This window comes from Hyaena hyaena, unplaced genomic scaffold, assembly GCF_003009895.1.
Source record: "Hyaena hyaena isolate Hyena2069 unplaced genomic scaffold, ASM300989v1 scaffold_617, whole genome shotgun sequence".
Taxonomy (NCBI): Eukaryota; Metazoa; Chordata; class Mammalia; order Carnivora; family Hyaenidae; genus Hyaena; species Hyaena hyaena.
In genome coordinates this window covers 42,808-55,821 of record NW_024081251.1, presented here as the reverse complement: position 1 = coordinate 55,821, position 13,014 = coordinate 42,808, and the positions used below count along the sequence as shown (strand labels likewise).

Sequence of the window (13,014 nt, the reverse complement as noted above, 5' to 3'; positions counted from 1 at the left end):
TAAGCTTTAAATGGTTTGTATTTTTAGATAGTAAGAAACTATAAAAGGGTTTTAAGACATGAAAATGTTAAGGAACATTAAGTAGAAAAGTTGTTTTTGTGCAGTGAATCTAACCGTTGTATAGATTGTCTGAACAACAGATTCTCTTAATATGGTAGCAGTTTTGGTGATAAAACAGCGATGACTAGAACAAGGGTGACAACATAAATGGAAAGGGAGGGGCAGATCCAGGGTGAGTGGGACGGCCAAGCACTTTGGTGATCAGAGACGACCCTGGTTTGTGTCTGTCACCATGGCATAGTGATTAAATGCTTCTACTTTCAAATGTCTCATGACTTGGACAGTGCGTCATATGGTGGCCCTAAACATCGATGTACTTCGGTACGATACTGTGTGCTAATTGAGGGGAGAGAGGGATGTTGTTGGCATAAGACAGAAGAATATATATTCAGTTTTCAGAAATTCTTGTGATTATGATTTTATTAAATTTTCCTTTTTGGAAAGATTAAACAAAATTCTCTTACATGAATACCACAATCAAATGTTACAGGTTTAAAACCCCAACTAGGGGCGGGGTTTTTTTCCTTTTTAATGAGCACATCGGAGTTTTTTCATCTTCTACAAAATGATAGATGCTAAAGAGAATATACTATATTTCATCTTAATTTACATTTTTATTTCATTTAAAAGCAAAGCTTTGTCAGAAACTTTTAATAAAATCAGTGTAGTTTAGTAAGACATTTCCAAATAGAAATGCAGCTAGTGGCGGTTGAGAGTATCCTGTGTATCAGTGTATCAGCACCTTTTGGCTCCCTGGTCTTTTTGTTTTCTTTTCCCAATTGAAACTGGTGGCTCTAGTCACCTACTCCCCTTTTTAAGGCTTGGGAGCAGCTACGGCTGTGCTGTACATGGACTGTGTGAAGTTCTTAGCGCCCTGTGTTTCCATGTGCAGGCAGAGGGAGAGGACAGCCTGAAGAAGATGCAGCTGATGGAGCTTGCAATTCTGAACGGCACCTACAGAGACGCCAACATCAAATCACGTAAGAAAGAGACTGAGGCCCAGGCTCAGCCGCCCGCCTCCACTGTGTTGTCTGCAGACCTTTCTCTCTCAGCAGCGCCCCCCGGGACAGTTCCGCACAGTGAAGAGTCGAAACACTTGTCCCCTGATACGGGGCTCACAGTCCCATTTTTACTGCTTTCATGAATTGAGGACATCCTCTTTTAAACTTATGCCAGCATGTCTAAGTTCCAGGTTTATACATTTTGTATTGTTCTGAGGAAATTTCAACTTCTAAATTTAAGAGTTTTAGGAAATTTCCTATGCTGTGAACTACAGATTTCAGGCCTCTAGCTTATTTTATTACATTTGTGCAAAAGACACAAAATTTTCAAAACTTTGTTTTGAAAAAGCTATTTTGGAATGTATCTGAAAGCAATGACCCTTCTGTCGAATTCTGTCCTTTACCTTGCTTGCTTATTCCTCCAGTATTTTTATTTTTCTCTGTTGATTTCATATGTGAGTTCACAGAGCACAGTAGGTGATAGTATTTTTATTCCCATTTTTCCTTGTGATATATTTGTGCATGCTTTCATAAACTTGAAGAGGATTGCTTTTTCTCATATTGAGGCGATCTAAACTTTACACGTCTTTTATGTGAACATAATCTCCTATTTAAATGAGTGGCTTTTTTTTTTTTTTTTTTTGTAGACTTTCAAAGTCCTAACCAACTTTCCAAAATATAAGCAACTTAATGGGTTCAGAAGCGGTTGCTTTACAAGTGATTGGCTTTAGTTTATTCATGAGAATGAATATATCCTTAATAGTGTATATTTAGGAATGGGGCATTCTGAGTGGTTTTTTTCTATGAAGAAGTTAAATTCATACAGATGCAGGAAGTTTATATGGAAGTCGTAGATTGTTGACTAGTTTAGTACAATAAAAATCTTTTTTTTTTTTTAAATTCAAATCTTAAGCTACTCTTTAGAAATATACCAGAACTGTATTTCTGTGGACTCCCAATTCCAAAATATTTTTTAACATCTTTTAATGCAAGTGTTTCCGTGTGCTTCTGCATGTACCTCTAGTCCCATGAGACCTTAAAACCGTAGATATATATCAAATACATGAACTAAATATAACTTATTTTAATAGTCTCGTTCTTTTTGTTGTTTGTAGTGGCTTGTTATTTTTTGCACATTTATTCTTAATCACACTGGGAACGGGGAAGCTGTTTGCATTTGATCGGTGTGTGACCAGCGCATGTACTAATGATTTCCTTTTATTTTTCTTCTTTCCTGCTTTTCCTTTCTTTTTCCTACTTCCCTCTCATTTCCCATATTTTATACTGCTGTCTCTGTACTTCCTCCTACATTTCTTTGCTTACTGTAGCAGCCCTTGCCTTTTCTCTTGCAGCGACAGCCCAGGCTGCTCCGAGGATTATCACTGGGCCTGCGCCGGTTCTCCCACCAGCTGCCCTGCGTACTCCTACGCCAGCTGGCCCTACCATAATGCCTTTGATCAGACAAATACAGACCGCTGTCATGCCAAACGGAACTCCTCACCCGACTGCTGCAATAGTCCCTCCGGGGCCCGAGGCTGGCTTAATCTACACGCCCTACGAGTACCCCTACACGTTGGCGCCAGCTACATCAATCCTTGAGTATCCTATTGAACCTAGTGGTGTATTAGGTAAGTTGCCCTCCCTGTGCGGTTAGCAGTATTTTTCTTCGTAACATTTGTGCCTCAGACGTTGAAGTGATTGTATCGTTTTAGCGAGGCAAGACAAGGTGCCATTAGGAAGACCGAAGCCTGAATTTTGTTTTGTTTCGGCCTCTCTTAATGGGCCCCTTTAAAATAACTGCACCTTAAATTTGCTCAGATTCTCCTTGGTAACTCAAATCCACATTAAACAGAAAATACTTTCCACAATCGATGTCCCTGAGGTCATTCTGTGGTTGGCCCATCCCCTCCGTTGGCTCCGCTGCCCGCAGTGAGAGTCCTTCCATCTCAGAGATTTATTTAATTGTCAGCTAAGTTTTAAAATTCTGTGTGAAAGTATTTTGAGGTCTTTTTAAAACTGCTATTGTCTGTGTGTTTTCTAATATTTGTGATCACTTAAAATATGAAAAGGCCCAGGTCAGTTTGTTGGATTCCTCAGTTTTTCTCTTGTGTTGAACTTATAGTTAATCTTAAACCTAAGAGAAACTTTCTATAGTACAGTATGGAATGGATAGGCAAATACCAGGTCACTGTTCTAGAATCCTGTTTGAGGCAGAAGTAAAGATCATACTATGAACGCTTGGTTTTACATGAACAAAAAGTGGTGTGCTTGAAAAAGACATTACTGATGCCTTTTTTTTATAGAGTGGATTGAAATGCCAGTCATGCCTGATATTTCAGCCCATTGACTTGCTGGATGACGGACTAGAATACAGCAGCTGTTAGAACACGACCAGTCAGTGTGGGACAAACTCTTTCCGTGCTGCCCCTTTGTTTTACCAGACAGAATTTGAATACTTTTTTCCCCCTTGAATTGTATATGACCTTGGTGCTGCATGCATGCTGTCGACTCTTAGGACTTTGATCTTTACGGTTGTTGTTTTTTTTTCCAGCATTAATAATGATTTACAAAAATTTGAAAGTCTTTCATGAACCCGGACACTAAGATTTAAACTTGAAAACTCATTGTTCAATGAAAGAAAGCCACATGCCCTGTATGTTATCTGTGTGTGTGCATGCACTCAGGTGCCTTCTGTTTCATGAGCAGATCCATTTGATTGTACGTGGTTTCCGTTGCTCTCTAAACCGTTGTGTGGAGCACCATAGGTCAGAGTTCTGCTATAGAGCTGTTTAAAAGAGGCTTGTTTTCTGTTACACCTTTCTCGAAGCGTTTTTACAATAACATGTAACCTGTAACCTGTTTACGTTTTCCTTCCTGTTAACGCTCTGTCCCGCGGCCCCACGCCTGCTGCTTCCCCAGGGCTCCTCTCTGCTGCACGCACAGCGTCTGCTCGAGGAGTTAGTTGCTTCCTGCAGGGCTGGCACTCCGAGCCACCAGCTGCTGGCCAGCACTCTCAGTGCGGGGTGTTGCTGCTGTTGCCTCGTGGAGTGGTACTCTTATGAGACCCGTTTCTCTAAAATGGAAAAGGGCTGATGGACCAGCTCACTGCTTAGAAACAGCACGAGGCACTGCAGTTCCTCATTATAAAGTGATGTGGGTTTTGTTGTGTTGGGAACTTTTTATTTATAATACTTAATTATTAGACTGACAAAATTAAAAAGCAAAACATACAGATACCTAATTGGCATTCACAAAGTGAATAATAATGAGTACTAAATGACCAAAATCCATTCTGAGTCTTCCTTCTCGCTTTGCCAGCTAAGCAGTAAAACATGGAATTGACCACATGGAGAACCGAGAAAATTATTTCAAGTTGCTATAAGTTATAATAAATTTGCACACAGATAACATGCATGATAATATATCAAGTTTCACATCCTATTATTTTAAAATAAGCAGTGCCCTTCGAAACAGATGCAGACATGTGTGTTGGTGGTAGTGAGGAGATTGGTATTAGCATCAGATCTTCATTGATGACTAATTTTTAATTCCCTTCCTTTTATCTTTAGGTATGGCTTTCCCAACGAAAGGCTAAGAATTCAAGAACGGTCTTAACTGAACCCTCATCAGATCTGAATTTAACAAATGCTTAGTCTCAGCAGCCTCCAGGGGGGTGGGGGGAGCTTAGCCTAGCAGTCAGTGACTTACTTGCACTTTTTGCACACTGATAGAAAGTAAAAGTATGTTATTAATTTGGTTTAGTCTGTATCTTACCACATAACGGTGATTTATAAAGGAGTGTATAGTAGTTTTCTGACTGCTAAGTGTACTATACTGTTTGCTTTACTAATCACCTAATTCATTGCAGTTCATACTTATTGACTCAAAGTTTAAAACCACAATCTGTAGGCTGTAAGAATTGCTTTTAAACCTTTTTAAGTGATAAACTCTGGAAGTGGTCTTAAGGTTAGCAAATAATTGTCAGTATTAAACATGGCATTATTTAAGTGGTCCTGCTGCAAGAAAGGCACTTCAGTGAATATGTGACTAGTAAAGCTGAAATCTGTTTGCATCTCATAGAGTTCATGAAATGCTGTACCTTGGGATTGTGAATGAATGCATAAAATAGGTTAAGGCCAAGATGTTTGAAATGAATGCAATATTAATAGACGCATATATACGCAACATATTATGGTTAATTTTAAAACTACTGTGCCTTAACATGTTTCTTAAAATGAAACTTTTGTAGTAAATGAACCTTTGAAATCCATTTTGATAAACCTGCTGTTAATGTTTGTTTTCTTTTCCCTTGTGAATGTTTTCTAACTTTGTCTTGGTAATTGCAATTTAACTAGGTGCGGTGGCTACTAAAGTTCGAAGGCACGATATGCGAGTCCATCCTTACCAAAGGATTGTGACCGCAGACCGAGGTTAGTTTAGTTCTGCAGTTCTTGTTTATAAGAAATGCGTTGGGTGTCCGTGAAATTTGCAACACCACACCTGATGGAAAAACATAACTGCTTACCTGCACACCACGTCTTTTCTTCTTCTGAATTAATTTGTCATAGTTGACAGATTGAAGGGTTGGGATTCTTTTCTTTCCTTTTCTTTCCTCTTCTTTTCTTCCTCTCTCCCCTCCCCTCCCCTCCCCTCCTCTCTCTCTTTGCTTCTCCTTTCCCCTCCTCTCCTCTCCTTTCCTTCCTTTCCCTTCCTTTTTTTTCTGTGCTCCCTTCATATTTTAACTTATTAAATCCTATATTAGTATGTACTGTGATTTATTCCTACTAAAACATGAATTGGTCCATTTGGGGAGATATTAAATTTTGACATTGCCTTAATTATTCTTCAGTAATAACTTTTGCTAAAATATACCTTGTGATTGTTGTGAAATTTTGGGTTGGTTTTGCAAAATGAACTGAGCGGATGGTGCTTTAATGAGAGAAGTAAAGGAATATATGCCTCCTGTGTCCTTGTGGAGAAAACTGAAGATTTAGTTTCCATTTTCCTTTTTAATAAGATACTTGAGCCATTGTGTAAACATGAGGATGTGCGTGTCAAGCACTTAGCTGACATCAACAAAGTAAGGACTGTGAAGATAACTTTGATACAGTTGGGTTTTTTTTTTTAATGAAAGAGAAAATCAGTTCCCTTTTATTCTTACATTCTCTTGCCAAAATGGATCCTTTGATTTTTGTCATTTGCTGCTAAAATATATTATCTGAAGGTAAACTATCTCTTGAAGTTCTGTGGAGACACGAATCCAGCTTTGAATATCTTTTTTGACTAACCTGTGACTGGAAAATAAGTCTTCATTTTTCTCCTTTTCAACACTTGCAATTTGTGTCCTATATATGCCCTTGGACCCTTTTATAAATTATTTATGTTTATTGAGGAGTGTTATTTTCGGTTTATTGACATTGAATTGTTTTCTTAGTTTGTCATCACAAGGTAAGAATCTGAAGCAAGGTAGAAAAAGATTTTTTACAAGCTTCTATGGCACATTTCTTACTAATTAATTTGATTGAAGTTGCTGATACTAGTGGGAAAAGTGATGGATTTACACTCCTGTCCTACATCTTCTATGAATTATGAACAACCTACCTGCTTCACATGGTTCTCTCGAATACTGATGATAAATATTGGACACAACTGCCGTCCATGTCAGAATAAAATACTTTCCAAAGGCATTGATGATATTTATTTAGCATCATACATAATTAAAAGAGCCTTGAAGACTTCTAACTTATATATACGTTACTTGTGATTATTCAGTGAACAAAATACATAGGCCCCAAACTGCAAGCCCAGTGACGACCCGGGACGGTCGCACCAGGCAGGTGGGGCCCCGCCCCACTGGGTGCGCCACCTTCTCGAGGAATAAGCCTCCTCGTGGAGGGGGACAGCTCTTTTAAAAGTCACTTTCGATTTAAAGAAAGCCAATAATTCTGTGAGTAATGTGAAGCTTTTTTCACATCATTAATGTCTGAAATCATTTGAAAGAGCATTTTAAAGTGGTTTCTCTTCTCTTAACCTTTCCCTGGCTGCCCCTTTTAGGAGATTTCTTATCATTTTGTTTTAACACTATAATTATTGGCGACTCAATGCTCCAGTGCCTTGAGATAGTTGAAAATATCAGGAAGATTTTATAGTCTTTGGAAATGACGTCACATTCCATGCATGGCTCTTTCGTAGTTATATGTGTTTTGATTAGTCTTATCACTTTTATTGAAAATGCAATGTCAGCAAACCGAAAAGCTACCTTTTTTTTTTTTCCTTTAAATAACAGAACACTTGTATACTGCTGTTACTATCACTGTATGCACTCATTGGGTCTAAGGGAGATGTCTGAAGTCCTTCATTTAAATTATTTTATGATACTACTGTTTTCTCTATTTTTGAGGTTTTTTTTTTATTTTTTGAAGGGAAGATTAATATAAACATCCACTTTTAATGCAAGGAAACTCAGCCCTTGGACGTATAACCATGTAATTTTACTTATGCGTTTAGAGTACTGCATGGTTGACAAATACCTAGTTCTTTACTAAAAATAAACCCACTTTGACACATATTTCAAAACTGAATTTGAAGCCTGTAAAAGACCAACTGACTTGTTAGTTGTCACAAACCGTAAGTGGTTTTGCACGGCTGACACACCGTGTACTGTGGGAAGGCCAGGACTCGGCAGAGGACGTGTTCTAGCTGGTCTGGTGATATGGAAGCGGTAGCGCTCTGTCTCTTCCACACACAAAACACAGAATCCGAGTTTTTCTGAGTAATGATTTTATAAAAACCATTCACATAATTTGTATAAGAAACTTAATACACTTTTAATCAAAATCTTAAGTAATATCAAAAATGCTTTAAGATTCTGGATTTGGGGAGTGACGATGAAGTGGTATGACTACATCTTATTAAATATTTATTTTCTTCTTTAATTTTGGAATAGCAATTTTTATTTTAAATAAAATTCCACTTATTTTTAAGAAATTCAGGGAAGATTTGGTCACATTGAAGATACAGTATTTTTGTAGTATTTATAAACTATCCTAAATGATAGACTCTAGAAAGCATTTTTGTTATGTGAAAGTAAACCAGTCCATCATATAGATCATTTAAAACGACTCTGTGAACATTATACGTACTGGGTCTTGATTTATGAAGTGGCACGGAATCTACCTTTGCACTGAATAGTTTTTCATTCACATCTCCTCTGCCTTAGTCACAATGGCAACAGTACAGAAAAGTCTGTCAAACCTCAGAATATAGTAGAAATAATTAAGCTGTTGAATGAGTCTTAAAAATCATACTACTGTTAAGTGGACCAAGTTTGGTGAAGCAGAACGTGACAGAGGTTGCTTATGAGGAAGGAACAACTCGGGCACTGGGCACGATAACTTTCCACTTGAGAACTACTTTGTGTTTTACTGTAATTTTTTTTAATTTTTTTTGTTCTGTTTGTTATTTTGCAAAAGAAAATAGTATTTACAGGTGGCTTCTTTTAAAATATAAAATATAAAGCAGGAATGTATATGAAATGTCAGATTTTATTGTATTTGCAGAGTATTAGCTTTGAAATTGAATAAAGAAAGCTGTTTGTAGTTTTAAAATGCCTTATTGGTATCAATTAGAAATTCCTTCTATTTTTTGATGTACTTAGAGCTTTTTGAGTATAGAATTTTAAATGGCAGGATTTTACAGTGTTTACATGCCAGTGCATTTTATAAGTGTTCTATATGTGTAAAATAGTATTTTCAACTGGAAAGTGCTGGCCAGCGTGAAAGGCCTGGCTGTTTTCTGGTTCCCATGATGTTGCCTCCACTGCTAGACGACAGTTTAGTATTGCTTTGTATCATAAGGCCAAGAAGTTCCATGTTGTTTGTAAATAGAATAATTGAAAAAGCAATAAACATTTATTGAACAAAAGAAACCTTGTTTGGCCCAGAGTTTATGTTGAACCAAATTGTTCAGAGAAATTTAAATTTCTTTAGATTCATTTCTGTTAATCATCAGTTATTAATAATCACATCCATCATTAATAGTTGCTTTAATGCTTGCATCTGAGAGAATACTAATGCTTAATAGCAGTCAGACACTGATAACTCACTGACTGTTTCAGAATCCTGTTTATCAAACCTATTCATTGTTGTTCTCCAGTTTCCTCCATTGACTGCTACTAACTATTAGTTGTTAGTTGTATTTTATTTCTATTTTTTCTCGTTAACCAATTTTTGTTTTTGTTTTTGTTTTTTTTTTTGTGGGAGTGGGCTCTCCTTCATTTGTTCAAATCATGATATGAAACTGTCATGATTTTTTATTGTATTCTGTAGATGGTGTCAATCAGTTTGTCAGAATTAAACATGCTTTTTTTTATTAGTTGTGATTAGTTTTTCATGTTGTCATTAAGCCGTCACTAGCTGAAACTAATCTCTTCTCTATCTTTTCTTTTCTTTTTTTTTTTTTTTTTTTTTTTTTTTTTTTTTTTTTTTTTTTTTTTTTTTTTTTTTTTTTTTGTTTTTACCCACCCAGCTGCTACCGGCAACTGTCGTCCTCCATTCTGACCTCTGACCCACACACCCAATGATGACCTGACCATGCCTGCCTGCTGATCAGTTAACTGGTAATCGCCTTTGCTTGCCTGTCGTCAGTGCAGCGAGCTGAGGCACTTGNACTAGCTGAAACTAATCTCTTCTCTATCTTTTCTTTTTTTTTTTTTTTTTTTTTTTTTTTTTTTTTTTTTTTTTTTTTTTTTTTTTTTTGTTTTGTTTTTTGTTTCTAACCACCCAGCCGCCACCGGCAACTAACCTATGACCTTCTGACCTCTGAACTCTTCACCCAATGATGACCTGACCATGCCTGCCTGCTGATCAGTTAACTGGTAATCGCCTTTGCTTGCCTGTCGTCAGTGCAGCGAGCTGAGGCACTTGTCCGTTCGTCTTACCATCTAACCAAACAAAAGACAAAGAAATTGTTATCCTCCGACTCAGCTTTTGGTTTTCCTTTCTGTTTGGGTGAAAGTGGTTCTAGAACCTGCACTGAATAGTAGTAAAGCAATAAGGCCCAATTCATCCCACAGCACTGATCATCTTCTCACGTCCTACCCTAAGCGAACGGTAAGAAGGCCTCACTTCAGAAGGGGAGACAGATGGCCCTTAACTACTCAGTGACAGAGGCAGTTACTGTGAGAGACTTGTAGGAACCTTCTTCTCATAGCGAGTCACAGCTCTCTGAATGTACTGTGTGATGATGCATCATGCATGAACCTTTGGTCAGGGACGTCATTGGTGAAGTGACTTCAAAAGTATTCAAAATTTGATACGCTGTTTAGTCACTACAGTGCCCTCACAGGGCAGAAGTTGCAGCCTTTTTTATATTGCCTGCCAAAATTGGAAGCGGTAGAAGCGTACCGTGAGGGAGCAGCCTCGCGGGGCATTGTGAGAAGTGATGCAAAGAACAAAACTGCAACACTATTTTTAAAAAGATAAATACCTGAGTTAAAATGACTGAACCTTTATTTTACAACCTCCTTTAAAAACTATACGAGAACAAGGTACATGCATTATGTGTCACATTACTGGGCAAACTGTTCAAATATTTTTTTTAAACCTCCCTGTATAGAAAAAAAAATCATTAAGGATGTAAAAGCCATGCTTGCCTATTTGCTGTATACATGTAATGAAATTGTAGATAAAGTGTAGTGCATTGAAACAAATGAACAAAAAGTAGATACTTTTACTATACAAGGGTGCTGGTGCAGAAAAAAAATATATATATTTTTGGAAATGTAGCATTTTATACTTTCAAGTGTTATAAAAAAAAAAAAAGAAAAAGAACAAAGAAACCCTTTATTTCATTAAATGATTTTTTCTGGTGGTTGTCAAGAAACAAAAGACCAAAAGAGCCTTTTTGTCTTTCTTTTTTATTTTTTAAGTATTGGAATAAGTCTAAAGAAAAGAAAGTGCCTTATTTTCCTTCATGGTCATTTAGTCAAGTGTCTTGTAAGATCAGCTCCTCCCTCAGAATACAAGTTAATGCATGTTACCCAGTCGCCCGCCCAGTATGTGAAAGAAGATTTGAGGGGAGACCAATGAGTTGATGGTTTGAATTCTATGATTTTTTGCCACGTACCTTGATACAAATTTGCCAAATCTGATACTGTGAACAATTTGATACCTTTTCTAATGCCTAACAAGTAAGTTTTAAAACCTCATTCTTTTAAAATCATTATTGAGCGCTCTCGGTTGTTGTGATATTTACTGTGAGCCCAACGGGTTTTAAGATAAAAATTATGTGTGATCTGAACATCCACTTGCAGACAGAATTAGAACTTCTTTTATTCAGAGAAGGAGGGGTGTACTGAATTTTTTCTTGCTAAATTGGAGAGGATCATATTCTTAGCAAACTTTCTCACAAAAATGAATCTTTGTGATTCTCATCCTGGATAACAGTATTTTTTAATGGCCCGAATTTAATCCGACTTCTTTCTGCCGTCCCAGGTGACGTGGGCAGTCCATTTCCTTGGGGGTTTAGTGACCCAACCGGTCCCCACCCCCAATACACACACACACACACACCTCTTTGTTTTAAAACCTCGAAGAAAAGGCAAAAAACTGGCATCACTCTGCAGAAAAATGCTCAACTACATGTGAGTTTAAGCTTCCAGTTTTCTCTTGAAATTCAGTTGTGTAGTTGAAGCGATTTGTGCGCAGAGCCCTACTACGTCCAGACACTTACGTAACTCATCCTTAACTGCTCAGTACCAGATGTGGCAGATTTCAAGTGGCAGTGGGTCCCCAGCTCATCAGCTCCTTCCCTCTCACACACCTTCACAGCGTCACAGGCAAAGGTCAGCAGGAAGCTCAGTAAGCACCTTCGTGGTGACCTCCTCCAGCATCTTGTCTCACTCAGAGCCCGTTTTCAGTTTATTTACTATGCAATAGACATTCATGGTTTTGTATTCAGCTAGCGTTGGTTTAATGTGCCACTGCTCTTTGTCTTTCTGTTACACATACAGTCATTTTGATTTCTTACAATATATGCTGTGCCATTTTGATTTTTATTTTGTTTGGTTGGTTGAATAAATTTGCGACACTCAAAACACTTGAGGTGACAGTAGTTTAAAAACAATACCAGTATTTGATCCAGTTTCATCTCAGCTATGTTATACCTGGACATTTTAGATGTTTATCAAAGGTCTTTTATGGGGAAGAAAGTAAATGTATGAAATAAATGTGTGACATTTATAAGTAATGTTGGCTCTGAACAAACTTTTGAAAACTTAGTTGATAAAATTTTGGATCAACTGAAAAAAAAGCATGACTTTTGAAATCTCTGAATGCCTTGGTTCTCAGTATTATCATTCTTTATTGAATTTATTTCTTATTAAAATATGTAGTTTTTAAGACTTCTTTTCTGACAGTATTATGTAATTTTTTTAGCGTGGGTAGATGGGAGTGTCGCTTGTATGTTACCGTACAGCCGACATGTATTTTCGTCAGTTCTTTATTATCTTAGTAGTTTCATGCTGTGTATGTATCATAACCAACCTATTGCCTATGAGAAACATGTAAGATAATGTATTTACAGCCATTGTTACAAGTTTATAATGTATTTTTCTATCTTGTTTTATATGTATGTTATATAACATTCAAAAAGAATTTTTTTCTTGATTGAGAAAAGGATACAAAATGCAGAATCCACAATTTTGATAACTGAAAATTGCCACTTGTTTTGCAGTACTTTATTATATTGGGTGTCTTGTCTTTCTTGGGCTTTTAGTTAGTAATGAATGAATACGTTAGACACTTTTGGGTTTTAGTTGGGATTTTACATAGCTTGCATTTTAATTCTTTGGTTCTTTGCTGTTTCTATTAACCCATAGCATTATTTTAATAAATGTTATAATACCAACCTACTAACTCTGGACTATGTCTGTTTATTAACCTTTACGTGTTTA

At 37.0% G+C, this 13,014-nt stretch overlaps 1 protein-coding gene across 7 annotated transcripts in view; it reads left to right on the top strand.

The window, feature by feature from the left end:
- QKI (QKI, KH domain containing RNA binding) overlaps positions 1-10,862 on the top strand; it is a 154,755-nt gene extending 143,893 nt beyond the window's left edge. For 2 of the 7 annotated variants that reach the window (XM_039257449.1, XM_039257444.1), the window contains exons 5-8: positions 953-1,040; positions 2,390-2,689; positions 5,417-5,491; positions 9,846-10,862. In XM_039257449.1, the coding sequence (XP_039113380.1) occupies positions 953-1,040; positions 2,390-2,689; positions 5,417-5,491; positions 9,846-9,862 (480 nt within the window). In that variant the 3' untranslated portion in view covers positions 9,863-10,862. Of the gene's footprint in view, positions 1-952; positions 1,041-2,389; positions 2,690-3,364; positions 5,332-5,416; positions 5,492-9,845 lie in introns of those variants that run through there. The other 5 variants (XM_039257442.1, XM_039257441.1, XM_039257445.1 and 2 more) reach the window with 5 other exon arrangements.
- Positions 10,863-13,014: the final 2,152 nt, after the last annotated feature.